General features: G+C 50.7%; 1 protein-coding gene across 8 annotated transcripts; it reads right to left on the bottom strand.

The window, feature by feature from the left end:
- Window positions 1-1725: 1725 nt before the first annotated feature.
- LOC133897144 (pentatricopeptide repeat-containing protein At3g12770-like) lies at window positions 1726-8750 on the bottom strand. 8 transcript variants are annotated; one of them, XM_062337741.1, is made up of 12 exons: window positions 8225-8677; window positions 7979-8104; window positions 7242-7517; window positions 6457-6654; window positions 4006-4132; window positions 3835-3904; window positions 3651-3746; window positions 3508-3546; window positions 3207-3417; window positions 2961-3102; window positions 2524-2656; window positions 1726-2182 (listed from the first exon to the last, which is right to left on the bottom strand). In XM_062337741.1, exons 1-12 carry the CDS (start codon window positions 8235-8237, stop codon window positions 2075-2077), a joined length of 1539 nt encoding a protein of 512 aa, XP_062193725.1. In that variant the 5' UTR covers window positions 8238-8677; the 3' UTR covers window positions 1726-2074. The 8 variants fall into 8 exon arrangements, with proteins under 8 accessions (XP_062193725.1, XP_062193726.1, XP_062193730.1 ...); XM_062337742.1 differs by having other exon boundaries at window positions 7979-8092; window positions 8225-8676; XM_062337746.1 differs by lacking the exon at window positions 6457-6654 and having other exon boundaries at window positions 8225-8682.
- Window positions 8751-14999: the final 6249 nt, after the last annotated feature.

The raw sequence follows: 14999 nt of genomic DNA, 5'->3' as shown, positions 1-14999 counted from the left end.
AAGCCACCGATTTCGCTGCAAGCAACAGCACATGTAAGTGCAGCAGCACGAGACCGAGTTATAGCTCGGATGGCAGGGAGCCAGAGTGCGTTCGAGCGTCGCTGGGCGAGGGTGCTCATGGGGTTTTTCCTCAGCGTAGCGCCTAGATTAGTTCGGATTAGACTAAGGTACACACGCGTACATATTCAGCGATAAAGTGTGTTTTCACGTACTAGAGGTCTCGTACCTCTCAATCTTATCCTAACGTGTATATAGATGTGCACACATATATATATAAATATGATATGAGTGTATGGTACATGTATAGTATACGTCCTCAATGTACCGTCTAAAAAATGTAAGTGTGCCGTCATCAACCATTTGTTGGCGTTCGAACGACGAATGATCCGGATCAGCCCATGTCTGGCATCGGAGGGGGCGATATTAAAAAAAGGAAGCACGTACGTACGACTCGTGCCAATGGATCGGACAACGCGACCACCTGCCTGCCTACCTGCATCGAGTTGCGAACGAGATTGCATGCCATCGAGATCGCGGCTTCTGCGCGGCCTTCTTTACGGGAAGCTGCCGCTCGCTTCCCACGCCGGCCGGCGTGCGAGCTCCGGCGGAGCGGGCCTCGCGTTGGAAAATGGCACCGCCGAGCTGAGACGGCCGCGTCGCGCCCGTGATGGTCTGGTCATCAGAAAGATGGTGGTGGTGGCGCCGTCCGTCGGCCACCTTTTTCGTAGTGCCAGGCGCACGATCACGACGGGATTAGCATGCGCGATCACTGGCTTGGCTTCGTATCTGGAGCTTGGATTCCTCGCTTGATCAGGAAGGATAGCAAGGTCACGGGTCCACGAGACGAAACCCATCCACTTGGCTGCGTCGTGGTGCGTTTTGGAAGGGACAAGAGTAGACCAGCACTAAATAATCGCCGTGTGCATTTCGTGATGGATTGCATGATTGAACTAGCTAGGACGGTGCTTGTACCCAGAATTGGTTCACCGTCACATCGATCACGCCACGAGCTTTGCTTACACTCTAGCTCTGCCTCGCACGGTCTCATTCCAACCTCATACCGGCGAAGTGTCAACTCGCCTAGTCGAGGTCGCACCTCCAACACACGGGGTCGTACCACTGGCAACGTCACACGGTCACAGCCGCATCCGCGACTCGATCCCCCCCCCCCCCCCCCCCGCGAGCCCCCGCTGCCATCAACCGGATGGGATGCACATTTTGCATTTTTTTTTTTGGTCATTAGGTACGTGCCCTTAGGTTGTAACAGAAGGAGACCAGGAGTCATAAAATCTTTACTGAGAAAATCTTTATAAAAAAACGCAAAAAAAATCCACCACTTGGGCGCGAGACTCATGAGTCCTGCGTGGAATTCTTTACTCATGAAGTAGATTAAGTCAATCCAAAATTAAAAAAATAAATTAGAGATTCATTTTCATACAATAAATTAAATAGTGACATCGAACTTAATGGTACCCACTTGCATCTCCACAGGTGACGATTGGACTGCGGCACCCGCCGTTGGGTCCCGCACGCCGAACTGTTTTTTCGCACGGCGGCCGTGCGGTCGGTCCCGCCGTTCGGTCGCCAGGGCAGCAGCAAGTTCAGGAACTGGACACAATTCGAACAAATTTGCACAGTTACGAACGATCACATAATACGTAGGAGAAGAAAAAAAAGAACCAAACAGACGATAGTTCACTGAGACGGAGGAATGACACACCAGCATACTTCAACATGACGGAACAGCTTGACTAACAGGTACTGAGGTAGAGTTGGAGATATCTTACAAGTTACTACTGGTACAACGGAAGAATTGTCAGGAGTGAGAAGCTTCTCATATGAATGGAAGCCTGTGTACAAGAGCGGCTTCACAATCCGCAGTCGAAGCTTCATGATTTGTTTTTCTCTTAGCAAATAATACTACTAAATAGGATGGCGGGGTGGTCAAATGAAAGAATACACCAGGGTCTCGTTCATCATCAAGCCTAACATAATGTACAAGCAATCCGAGAGCCTCCCGCTGGTAGGGAGGAAAGAATGATCAATCGGTCTGGAAGCGAAGCGATATCGATTATCAGCTGTTGCCCGATTTATGCCGCTTTGTTGCATGTGAGAGATATTCAGCACCACCGCCCAACATTGTCAGCTGATGATCGTTATTAGATGATGGCTCAGTCGGTTCCTACATGGATGTAAAGTACCACGTCAATCAGAAATATGTAGGGATTGACGATGTAGATGTGTAATGTTGAGAATTTCAGATGCCTATGCGAGAATTGCCACTGAGCTTCTAAAGGTTTGTATGGAACACTGCCCTTAAAAGCAAGGTCGTGCAAGTTTAGTACTGTGCACACAAGGCACGCTAAGCATCCAAACCTTGTGTTCCACAACTCTCCAAAACAAGGGCACATATTTTCATCACAAACTTGAAATGGTTAACAGAAATGATTGAAATAACTTCAGTTTTGCTGGCATGATATCTTTTAAATGAATATATCTGCGCATATGGTGGGCGTACTGTACCTTAGAATTGGAGAATTCACCAGCAGCAGGTCTCTTGACAGCCCGCTTGCCCAGGTTGATCTGCACAGAGATGCTGGCTTGGGACAAATCTATACCCGAGCTTTGAAGGGCGTGAGTCAACGAATTAAGTAATCTGTTACAATTTAAAAAAATGGTAGCTGCATGAATGTACTTTTATTTGGCAAAGGTGAAAAATACTTAGTTGCCCATTTCCAAACACAATGTGCTCCCTAAACTCAACATTGTGAAAGAACTTAGGTGCATAACAAAATAACAAGAACAAATTCCAGGTGGGCAAAACCTACAGCTGAGTCCATAAAAAAAATAACGAAATAGCAATAAGAAAGAAGACTAAGAGCTATTGACACAAGGACTTAAGATACTTAATTAGGAAAACAGTAGTAATAAAGAAGGACGTGATATTCTTTGTGGCATACTCTTGGGAATATTGACTGGACACGCTGATTGTTCCTTCATCGATTGTCAACTGCTGGTTATTAAGCATTTCGCTGTTCATTGCACAGTCATCCACAGGGGACGGACTTGTCCATTGGGGTTGGGACTGCGATGTAATGTTATCTGTGTGTGAAGAAAGATTAATTTATAAGTAGCCAATACTGCTTATAGTCTCGAAAAGCACCTCAGAAAATAATGCAGAATCACAGGTAGATAATTTATCATACTTGTAATATTGGTTGGAGTTTCTGCTGATCTGTAGGACACGCTAGCCATATGATCAGTTTCCACCTGATCTTGTGCTCCTGAGGCAGCTGCAGATGACACTGTGTTGTGATTACCATCGGGTTTCCCTGTGAAATTAAATCCAGGGGAGGATCCATTTCTCATGAACAGTGAAGGGTCAGGCAGGGCATCTCCTGGAATCTGACCTTTACTCTGCAGCACAAAGATAAGGAGTACACAAAAGAGGTTAGTCAGAAATTCTGATTCAATAGGAAAAATGCATTATCAGCAACAAAAAGTTACCTGTGCATTTTTCCAGAATGATCGAAAATATACATTTGACTGCAAAATGTAAAACTATTTTGAGACACAGACAACCAAGAATTGACTGTTCCTTTCATAACAACAGTAACAAGTATTGCAGTTTTGGAGCAAGAAGCAATTACCCATGGAAGTATCTTCGCATTTTCTTGGTTCCATTCTGGGAATGAAGCCTCGTATTTTTGCTCTTTCTCTTGCAAAAAACGAATATATTCAATAACCTGCATTAGAAAGGATGTCAAGAAAGAACCATGTTAATCAACCGAGAAAGATGACTTGGATCGAATAGAAAGCTGTTGAGAACCTTACCTCCAAGAGAAATGTAGCTTTGTCTCTCTTCTGATCACTGTGTGGCAACAGATCCCTAAGTATCTGAAACCTGTAGAAATGATGTGAAGTAAAAGAAAACATAATCCATACAGCGCCCAAATTTGCTTGCTTGCTTAGAATTAGCTACAAAAACTAACTTTATACAATCACCTGTCATTGATCTTGCTGCGTCGGCGCTGCTCTGTGGCCGAGTGTTTTGACCGTGGTGTGTTTGGCCGTTGATCCGTACCGCCATCGCTGCAGCTCCCACCCTGCCGGTCCACTCTTACTGTCAACTCTGTTTACACAAACACCATCCATTAGTACAAAATTGTGGAGAAAATGATGTGTGAACCCCTTTTACTCATTTCTAAATTGATGTATTTGTACCACATTTTTTTATGCAGTAAATTTTTTCATACTCTAGCATGTCAGTTTCATTTGTTGATATGAGTACTTCTCATGAATTGTACCATGATTCCAATATGGCAAGGGGGTTACAAACAACAGAATTTGTGCAGACTAGGATGCCGAAGGAAAGAATTATATGATATGAGCAATTTTGCCTAACTGTAACACGTGTTCCCTTCAGCAACAAGAGAGAAGAAAAGGGCGTTCAAAAATTTTCTTGTCCGCCTCCAGATCCGGCTGTAGTTGGAGAAAAAAGATAGAGCAAAGCAAATATCTCATTGGCCCTAGGATGCGAGTGATCCCCTGCATGGAAAGAGTGCATCTCTCCGTTGATATCGACGGAACTACACCCTGTCGCCTTGCTAACACCCCTCTCTCTCATGGTGACCCTGACACCAGCAACATGGCTCCACATCCCTGCGGATGCATACAAGTTTGCAAGCTGCACATAATGCCCTGCATTAGAACGCTCCAGCTCAAAGATGTGCTGCGCGGCACACTCAGCCATGGCCATGTTTGAGTGCCCATGCATCTTGCAACCATGAAGCAAGGCACCCCACACGCTCATTTCTGGCTTGATGGCCATGTCCATTATAAACCGATAAGCCCTGTCAAGCTGGCCAGCACGAGCGAGCAGATCCACCACGCAGGCATAGTGCTGGTGCCGGGGCTCGATCCCATAGTCATGTTTCATGGAGTGAAAGTAGCTCCACCCTTTCTCCACAGCACCCGCATGGTTGCATGCTGACAGGAGGCCCAGGAATGTCACGTCATTCGGTTTCACCCCAGCACACTTCATATCCTCGAACAGGGCAACAGCCTCCTTGACATGGCCATGCACCCCGTAACCACCAATTAGTGCACTCCAGACGACCACATCCCGCTCCTGCATGTGCATTCGTTCAAAGACTGCATGCGCACGGGCAATGCTCCCTGACTTGGCATACATGTCAATCAGCGCTGTGTTGACAAGCACATCATCCCTGTACTTGCTGCCTTGGACATAGTCTTCCATCCATTCTGCAAGCTCAGTGGAACCAAGCTGAGCACAAGCCAGGATCACCGACCGTAAGGTGACTGAGTCAGGGGTCATGCTCTTCGCAACCTTACTCATCCGCTTGAACAGATGCACCGCCTCACTGGCAAGTCCATTCTTGGAGTAACCTGATATCATGGCATTCCAAAGGATCACATTCACCTGTGGGGACGGGACCCTGTCAAAGAGTGCCCTCGCAGCGACGATGCACCCAAACCTGGCATACATGGCTATCAGCGTGATCACCACATCTAGTTCATTGGCAAAGCCACTCTTGACTACTAAGGAATGAGCTGCTCTGGCACCGGGCAAGTCATCAAGTTCCATATATGCCTTAAGGACCGATACGAGCAACACAAAGTCTGGGCACACCTCACTGCGCATCATTGATGCAAAATGATGGAGCCCTTGTAAGGGGCAGCCGTTTTGCACAAGCCCCGATATTAGTGAAGTCCAGGACACTACATCCCGGTCGCGCATTCCCTCAAACACGTGGCGTGCGCTCCAGCCGTCGCCACAGGCGAAGTACATCGCGATGAGCGTGTTGTCGAGGAATCGAGCGTCGACAGCGCGGGCGGCGACGCGTAGTGCGTGGGCGTGCGCCGCCCGACCAGGGACGGATTTCAGCACGTCCGCGATGGCAGGGGCGGGAGGGAGGAAAGCCGGGTGGCGCGCGCGGAGAGCCAGGTAGTGGCGGAGAGCGAGGGAAGGCAGGCTGAGGCGGGAGGCGAGGCGTGCGGCGGCGTGGAGGAGGTGCGGGGACAGGTGGGGAATTCGGTCGAGCAAGTGGTGGGCGAGAGGGCGGAGGCAGGGGGACGCGCGTACGCGGCAGGCGGCGCGCAGCAGCGCGAGGGCCGACGAGCCGCTGAGGCGGCCGGAGACGAGGAGGTGGGCGTGGAGCTGGTGGACGTGGGCCGGTTGCCACTGCAAGCCCGCGCCCGCCGCCATCAGCGCATGCGGACTCATCGCTTCCCCACTACTCATCCTCACCGTCAACTCTGCTAAACCAACACGGAACACTAGCCCCCATGAGTACGAGGCGTCCTCGCAAAAAAAAATGAATGGGGGTGGAAATCGTCAAAATTACAGAAAAAAGTTGCATTGTTCCATCATCCCTCGGCTCAAGAGCATCAAATAAGCACGAATTTCTCGTAGATTTAGCGGAATTGGGGTACCTTTGAGCAAGGAGGAGACCTCGCGGCGCGCGGTGAGGCCGTCGTCGTCGTCGAAGCCGGCGCCGCAGCTGGATCTGGAGCCAGATTCCATGAGCCCGCCTCCGCCGCCGCGCCCCTTATTATCCGGCGGTGGATGCTGCTGCCGCGGCCTGACCCGCCCGGCGCCGGCGAAGGGGAACGTCCACTGGTGGTGGTGCCCTGCGGCGTGGAGGTGGACATAACAAACACAAAAAAGCACCCGCCTTTAGCTTTCGCGTTTCCCAACAGCTATCGAAGAATTGTGCCGGCAGAAGGCGTGCGGCCCACATGTCGGTGGCGACTGGGGACGGTGGCAGCTAAAACGTAGCGTGGCTGTAGCCGGCGTCTAGGCTAGCTGTGGGCCGGGGCCGGCGGCTGAGCACCTGGAGCTCACGTGGTGGGACGCGCGAGAAAGGACGCGACACGAGGCTCAATTGCACGGGCAACATGGCCCCCCGCCGGGCCCGGCCGGCAACTTTGAGCACTGACGTGGTGAAGACAAGATGAGGTGCTGTGGGCTCGCGCGTGTCAGCTTATGTGCCGCCGTGCACGTCGACGTCGATGGCTGGAACGACGACGAAAGCGAGAGCGTGCACCTGAGACTCGCCGCTTTCGTCGTCATCACGGGCGGGAGATGGAGCGCTCTGCTGGATGAACCAGTGCGCTAGACGAATACGATGCGTGGCCCGGTGGTGCCCAGGACAAGTGTAACCGTGCGGGTGCTGCGGTCGATCGGTTGCAACGCACGCGTGGCACGTACTACGTACCTCGTGCGCCCGGCTGTGCCGCTGGTGCTGCTGCAGGCTGGCCCCAGAGCACGAACGGCGGCTCCGCCTTGACCGCGGCCGACCGCGGCCCCGGACCCGCCCCGGGCGCGGGGCTGATGCTGAACGCGCCGACGCCGCCGGGCAGGGGCAGCCCGTGCTGCTTGATGACCACCTGCTGATGGTGCCCGGTGCCCGCGCCGAGCGGGGGCGACGGCTCCGGCGCTCCCGGCGGCTTCTCCAATGGCTGCAGGAAGTCGTGCGTCTTCAAGAAGAGACCTGCGGCATGTAACTTTTCTATCTCAGTAGTAGTAGGAGCGGCAAGGATGAACATAATTAACACGATGGTTAATGATGCCCGGCTAATCATGATTAATTAAACCCCTGGGTGGGTGGGCCCCGGCCAGATAGGATGGAAGGCCGTCGACGGCTCCTTGTTGCGTCCAACCCACACGTGATCGGTCGTTGCTTTTGGTTGTGCCTTCTTAATTAGCACGAAATTTTAAACCCCAATCATCACACGTCAGAGAAACTACACTACTGCTAGCTGGTTAATTAATTGAAGCTTGTCTTGCTTCCTTTTTCTTCCCCGGTTGAACCCACGGGAATTGCCAAATTCTGCAACCTCCTCGCAGATCTACCTACCTATCTACCAAATCCGAGTACAACTGCGAAGAGAGAGAGAGAGAGAGAGAGAGAGAGAGAGAGAGAGAGGAAACAAACTAGAGGTGCATGTAGACCTTGAGAGGGAGGAGGGGCCTTGGAGTCGTGGAGCGGGAGAGGAGAATCCTTAGCAGCGGCGGTGGCGGTGTACAGCGAGAGGAAGTCGTGCTCGTGCGTCGCCGCCTTGTTCCCTGCTGCACGGGCTCATGCATCATGCGTGCGGCAAAAATCGTGCGGAATTAGGCGATGCATCCACCAAAGATCCGGAAGAAATGCAGATAAAGCCATAGCAAGTAACCACGCGTGCGTGCAAGCTGCGTTACCTTGGATGCCCATAATCGTGGTGCGTCAATCACGTCGCCTTCGTCATCGCCGGCCCGCCGCGCGCGCAACTCTCTCCAGCTCCGCCTCCGCCTCCGTCGTCGGAAGAAGTCTCGGCACCGTACGCGCAGCCAAAATCTCCCTTGGGTTGGATCGGAGGGTTCCGACGTGATCACTCTCAACTCTCTCTCTCTCTCTCTCTCTCTCTCTCTCTCTCTCTAACCTTGTTTGGCTTTGGCTTCGCTTCTCCTCCTCCACTAACAGCTACGCCTGCTCGTGTATAGCTTCCGAGACGCTTTATACGGCGTGGCCCCGTCAACTAATCACGCACCCGGGTTTTTTTTTCTTTTGCCGCGCGCGAGACCGAGACGGCGGTGGCGTACGTGACGGCGGTTATCCGCGGCGCACGTGCCGCGGTTGATCGCCCGCGGCTGCGCCGTACTGGTGGCGCTGGGGATTAGCGTATGTGTGCTACGGTGGTGGGGGGGGTTAATCCCCGAGCCCGAGGTGGGAGGAAGGCACGCACGCGGATTAATTAGAGTGCGCGCGGCAGGGGATGGTGATTAAGGGCCTGCTAGATTTCCAAATGTTAGTTATGTCCAAGTGATTTGGCTAGTATTTGGTTTGAAGTTAAAATATGGTTATATTCGATTTTTTTTTATCCGTCTATAATCAACTAGCAGCGAGAGCGAGTTTTGGACGGCCGTGTTTTGATCAAGCTGTTAAATTTAGCTCGGTCATGAATCATACGGCTATTTTTTTTATCAAATTTTGGTATTGCTCAGACTTTAAACATAACTAATATTTAGTTTGGCACTCCAGCAACACCTGCAAGCAAACATTCCCTAATTAGGATGGAGTCGATGGGGGAGCTCGCGCTGGACCCGCGCTTAGGCTGGGGAGGCATATGAGGCCGGGAATGGCGGGCATCCCGTGGATGGAGACGGAGGGGTTCATGTGCTCCAGATTCGGCCAGGCCACTCCTCCCCCATTACCTTTCATGGCTTCAGAAAAATAGATAAGAGAAACGATGGATGCGTGGATCAATTATGCGAGAATCTGGAAGGACAAAGTTACAGTCGCGATCGATACGGGTATCCCGAACATTTGCACCGTCAAGAACGAGTGTCTTTCTGTGGCTCCAGGCAGTTTGACACTTTGACCACGAAGAATCGTTTAGGAGACACGACCACGCCAAGCCCTTGTGGTTTACTGCCCTCTGCATTGCTTGCTTCTTTTACTGCACATCGCCCACCTTTTTACTTTCTATCTTGTGATTTCATTGGTGAATCGATCACCAAATCAAGCGAACGTCAGTAAAAAAAGCGTACGCGCTAGCTCCCCCAACAAATCGCAGACCACTTCACGTGGCACGTACTGAAGGAGACAAAAGCCCTACCTACGTATCTCTTCCTCGATCTTTTACCCGCGCAAAATAAGACCAGGTTCCTTCGCCCGCCGACGTGCCGACCGATCGCTTCCCGGCGAATTCACCGCGCACGTGAACGCCCATAGGCTTTTCCACCCGCGCGCCGGCACGTAAACTCCACGCCTTCTCGCCATTCAAACAATCGCATCGTGTCCGAGCTCGGAGCATCGATCCACGTACGATCGCACGTAACGACTGCTAGTGAATATATTTTTACAGATGGTTCGTAAATATGGTATGTGACACTTTTTTAATTGTACGTGAAAACGAGAAGATTTGTACATATATTTTTAATTGTCTATAAAAAAAATTGTGTATACGGTCTGTAACGGTAGTCGTCTGTAATAGAGGATATCACAGATAGTTTGTAACTTCTAGCCATCTATGAACTAAAAAATACAGACGGCTCGTAGTTTAGAACTATTTTTATTAACCAAAAAATACCAAAAAATAAAATCAGTGCCCGTCGCGGCTGCTTGCATTTCTAATATGTAAATTCCCTACATTTCTAACCACTTTCAACGAAATCAAGAACAAACTATCACAACAAGTAATAGCAATCTATCTTTTCATCCATACCAAAGATGATATTAGAATCAAAGATGAGCACTACGGATTTTTCAGATACTGTCGGAGGATTAACTCCTGTCGCAGGGATCCCGAGAAACCCCTTTTTAGAGATTCGGTCGGGGAATGATCCTGAATAAGTTCGTCGGAGAAATAAATGGAAGTAGAAGTAAATACAACGGCCGGTGGTTGGGGATGTTCGACCTAGTGCAAAGGGAAATAATACACCGGAGTTTAGACAGGTTCGGGCCGCACGGGGGCGTAATACCCTACTCCTGTATGGATGCAATAACTGTCCTGAGGGGGGTCCCCTGAGGGTGTATCTGGTTATAAGAGTATAGTGTCTAACTAAGAGCTTGAGGCTCCTTGTTCTTTAGCCGGAGCTCTGCTCAGGCTTGCTTGTGATGACTTCGTCTGTTGGCTTGGTTCGTTGCGTGGTTCGTCTTCTTCGTCTGGGTGTCTCGATTGACTCTCTTCTTCTGTTCTACTTAATTGCCTCCTCTTTTCTATCCCTCTGGTATGCCGACTCTTTTATGCACTCGCCGGCCATGACATACCCCGAACGGGAAGGAATGGGCACAAGTTTCAAGATGCCGCGACTGAGAAAGGCGTCATCATTTTCTCTGAGCGAAGTGACAGGGGCGGTGGAAAAACGCGGCGCGCGTCCGGTCGCTCGTCACTGTGGACGCCCTGGCAACGGGCACCATTGAGAGGGCCCACCGGGCAGCCACAGAGGCACCCGGCGTGCCCGCCCTGTTTTGTTCCTCTGCAACGGCAGGGCGGCAGGCGGAACATCTTGGTCCTGGCAACGTTATCCCGAGATATGCCGGATGATACAGGACGGGACCCGTGCAATTAATGTCCCCACGCCTCTCTGCCAAAGCATGGCAGGGGCTGACGCTGCGGCGGGCGCAGTTGGGGATGTCAGGCCGCGCACGCCCATTAAATGCGGTCTCTGACCTCTCACGGGCTGACACCTCATCGGCGGGCTCCTCTATGTCGTCGGGGCACCGAGTGCTCGGGGGTACTGTTTACCTCCCCGAGCCTCTCGCACGAACCTTCAGCGAACCGAGTGGTCGGAGGCTGCCACGTGCAACCCCGAGCACTCTCTCCCGAACACTTTTGTACTGACCCTCGGGGAACCGGGCGCTCGGGGGCTGCCGCACGCGGCCCCCCGAGCACTCTTTCCCGGAACTCAGCTCTTCTGATCGTCAAGGGACTAGGGTGCTCGGGGGTGACCGAGCACCTCCCCGAACACTTTCTTCCCGGTACTTGGACTCGGCGGGTCATCGGGGAACTGGGGTGCTCGGGGACCAGAGGCGGTGGCCCCGAGCACTTTCTTCCGGAATTTAGATTTTCCTCATCCCGCGGGAGGGACCTCGCGGGATGGTGACACGTGACGGACGGCTGGCCTGGCCTCGGGACTCAGGGACCCCCGGTTCCTGATACACCGACAGATACACAGCAATTTATCAAAATCTTAATATGGATAGAGTAGCACCATGAGAGTCACAATGAACACTGGAATAGTATCAAGAAAGGAATCAACAACTCAGGGTATAATAAAAGATAAAATCACATGGCACCTCAGCTTTAGTGGTGTCAATTCAAAATCGTAAACATTCTTGAGTCATAGATCTATAGTTCGCTTCACCGGACTCACGGGAAAAAAGCTAGTGCAGCAATCACAACTCCGAAAGAGTAAGACAGGTATGTAGATATGCGCCCTTTCTTCGGATGCTACTATTTGTATCCACGGTTGAGGCCGGAAAAAAAAAACAACAGCCGCTGCCGCGCGGCTCTGATCGGGTAGAGCACGCTCGATCTCGATGTCGGTGGGGCCTGCCTCCGCTCCCCTCTCCATCGCCTCCGCGCGAGGGACCCTTTCTGGAACCTCTGCGGCGAGATCAGGGCGACGCTCTCGTGTGCCCTGACGCGCGCGCACGTGTCAACAGTGGGCGGCACGTACGTACACTCACGTATCGCTGCGAGATCTGAAAAAGCCAAGGAGGCGCTTATGGCATGGCGCCGCGTGCATTGCTGCCTGCATCTGCATGGACGTGGAGCCAGCGCGTGCATGCTGCGGTTACGGATAAAGCTAGGCGTCTTGATCGATCCCGCCAACGACTGCATGCGGCTGTTGCAATGTTCTTGAACTCGTGACACTTTGTCACTGACTGACTGGTAATATTGGGTAGCAGTAGTCGCAAATCTGAAGACTAACTTTGTCATGTGCATATTTGCATGTGCAGAAATACAGAAAAATGTTGGCCTGCAGGGTGAATAAACTGGAAAAACAATCATGCATGGCCTATGCACACCTTTCCCTCTTTCAAGACACTTCTTATCCCGATCGACAGCAGCATCTCTATGTATGGAGAGCAACAATCAGACAAACTGCTCCAACTTTTGTGTGAGTTGTCGTGTCCGAGTTTTGTATAATATATCCATCGATCGGCACGTATCTTCGCTTAGAGAATTCGATCGAGCTTTAGATTCATGGCATGACATGCCGCATGCACCATCATGCGTGCAGCATCCCCCCATGTGTGCACCGCCTGTTCTCTTTCTTTTTCTTACTCTACTAAATTTAACATGCAAACACGCCTAGGTCTTGTCGTCGTTTCCTTTATCTTTTCTCTTAAACGGAACGTCAACAAAGTCCTGTCTATCTACGTTACATATATCAGCATGCATGTCTATATTAGCACAGTAACTGTAGAGTGTAGATCAACTTTATTACCACCACCAATTATAAATAAGCTTCAGCTTGGGATAGATTTTGATGCTGGATATACAAGCTCTAAGCAAACAATTAAACATGACACCGCGTAAAAGGATACGTAATAACCTTGACATGACACCGACATATCTGAACAAGTACGGAAAAAGAAAGGAAAAGGCAGTATTACCATCTTAGATGTAGATAGCTGATGATCACCGAATGAAAAATGATGGAGTCGCGTGCATGGCCAGTGCCCAGTGCGGCGTGCTCTCCATATTTTTTATAAAATATTTGTATAACTCGTAAACGCATAAATATACTCACAACAACACATAGACACTCTACTGAAGAAATGGAAAAGTGATATCCATCGGCCGGTGCATGCATGAATAAATAATCGCACAAGATTATATTAGCTAAAGTAATGAGCCCAACACTGTGACAGAGAGGAGGATTCCGAGTGATAATATAAAAGCGAAAACTTTCGCCAAAGCTTGTGTTTTTAAATTGGTGTTTTTTTAAATTGCGCAGGGGACTTCTATATCTTTAAGGAATCAGCTTAGGGATTAGTAAATTAATCGTGATTAAACTAACTAAACTCGGGTTGCGCTGCGTTCGTGTATGCATGTGAGGAGGCTTGATTAGCGCAGGAGGGTTTAATTACTGCGCATCGAGCTAAGCACGGACACGCGTAGGCGCGTGAGTGGTGGTGGATGAGTGCTCGGCCGGGTCACGTGCGGGCCATGTGGCCTACTCACTCGTGGCGGGCCCAGCAGGCCCCACCTGCGAGAGGGAATATTGGGGGGTTTGCTTCCTTTGGCGTTGGCGCTTGCACTCTGAATGGTTCAAGTAGCATATATGCAGGGATTAAAATTTTATGAATTTTAATGTTGTTTCACTGATACTGGGACATATAGAGTAGAGGATAAAAAATAACTATAATTTTGATGAAATTTTATAAATTCTGGTTTTTTCGTTGATGAATGAAAAAATTATAAAATAAAATTGAAATCCCTGTATATACATAGGCACGTAGTGTGGTCAAGTCCTGTGCTGGTGTGTATATATGTATGTATGTACATGTATATATGTGTATACATATATTTCATTTTGAAAGGAAAAAAGTATGCAATTATGCATAAACATATACCGAAATTTCCTGCCATGGGCGCATACGCTTTCGATTTACTTAGAAAATATGACCATAAAGCATTCGAGTTACTGCAAACGAAAGGCTCTGTTCTAACATAGTGTAGGGTCACCAATACGCTGTTTCGATAATACTGTTGCCACTTGTACTGCTCAATCGTTGGCAATTACAGTTGTTTAGTGCTACTAGTCCGTAGCTTATATAGGCTGACAGCGTGAAATACAGCTGTTACGTCAGTACCTAATTACGTAACACGTACGGTCTCAGTATCATGATATCTGTACGTGGTGAAGCGGGGCCGGCTTGGCATGCAACTGCGCCATTGCGACGTCGCTGTCATCCGCGCACCCACCCGATAAGACCTGGACAAATGGGCCGACCGGCACAACATGGCCTATTGACCCTATAGAATAGGATTATTTATATTTTTTTATAGAATGATATTTTTTTTATTTGGTTGGAATAAAGATGGCCAAATGGGCCAATCGGGCCGGCCCGGCACGGGCCCATCTCGGCACGGCCCGAAATCGGCACGGCCCGATTGGCCCATTTACTGTTACGGGCCGTGCCGTGCCGGCCCGCGTGCCGAGCCGTCGGCCCACGGCACGGCCCAACTGTCACCGTGCCGTGCCGGGCCGGCCCACGGCACGGTCGGCACGATGGGCCCGGCCGGCACGATGGGCCCGTTCGGCACGATGGGCCCGTTCGGCACGGTGGAGGCACGATAGGCCCGTTTGGCACGACGGGCCCGATCGGCACGGTGGAGGCACGACGGGCCAGGTCGGCACGGGAAGGCACGACGGGCCCGGCCGGCACGGGAAGGCACGACGGGCCCGGCCGGCACGGTGGAGGCACGTTGGGCCCGTCAGCACTCAAAAAAATAGGAAAAAAATCAAAAATAATAGC

This window comes from Phragmites australis, chromosome 17 (assembly GCF_958298935.1).
Source record: "Phragmites australis chromosome 17, lpPhrAust1.1, whole genome shotgun sequence".
Taxonomy (NCBI): Eukaryota; Viridiplantae; Streptophyta; class Magnoliopsida; order Poales; family Poaceae; genus Phragmites; species Phragmites australis.
This window is presented reverse-complemented; position numbering and strand designations above follow the sequence as displayed.

Bases quoted from the DNA above. Each gene is read 5' to 3' on its own strand.
- LOC133897144 (XM_062337738.1), bottom strand. The intron at 7,518-7,978 runs GTCTACATGCAC...TACATGCCGCAG, and splicing joins GGCCCCTCCTCCCTCTCAAG to GTCTCTTCTTGAAGACGCAC. The intron at 6,655-7,241 runs GTACGTAGTACG...TCCACGCCGCAG, and splicing joins GGCACAGCCGGGCGCACGAG to GGCACCACCACCAGTGGACG.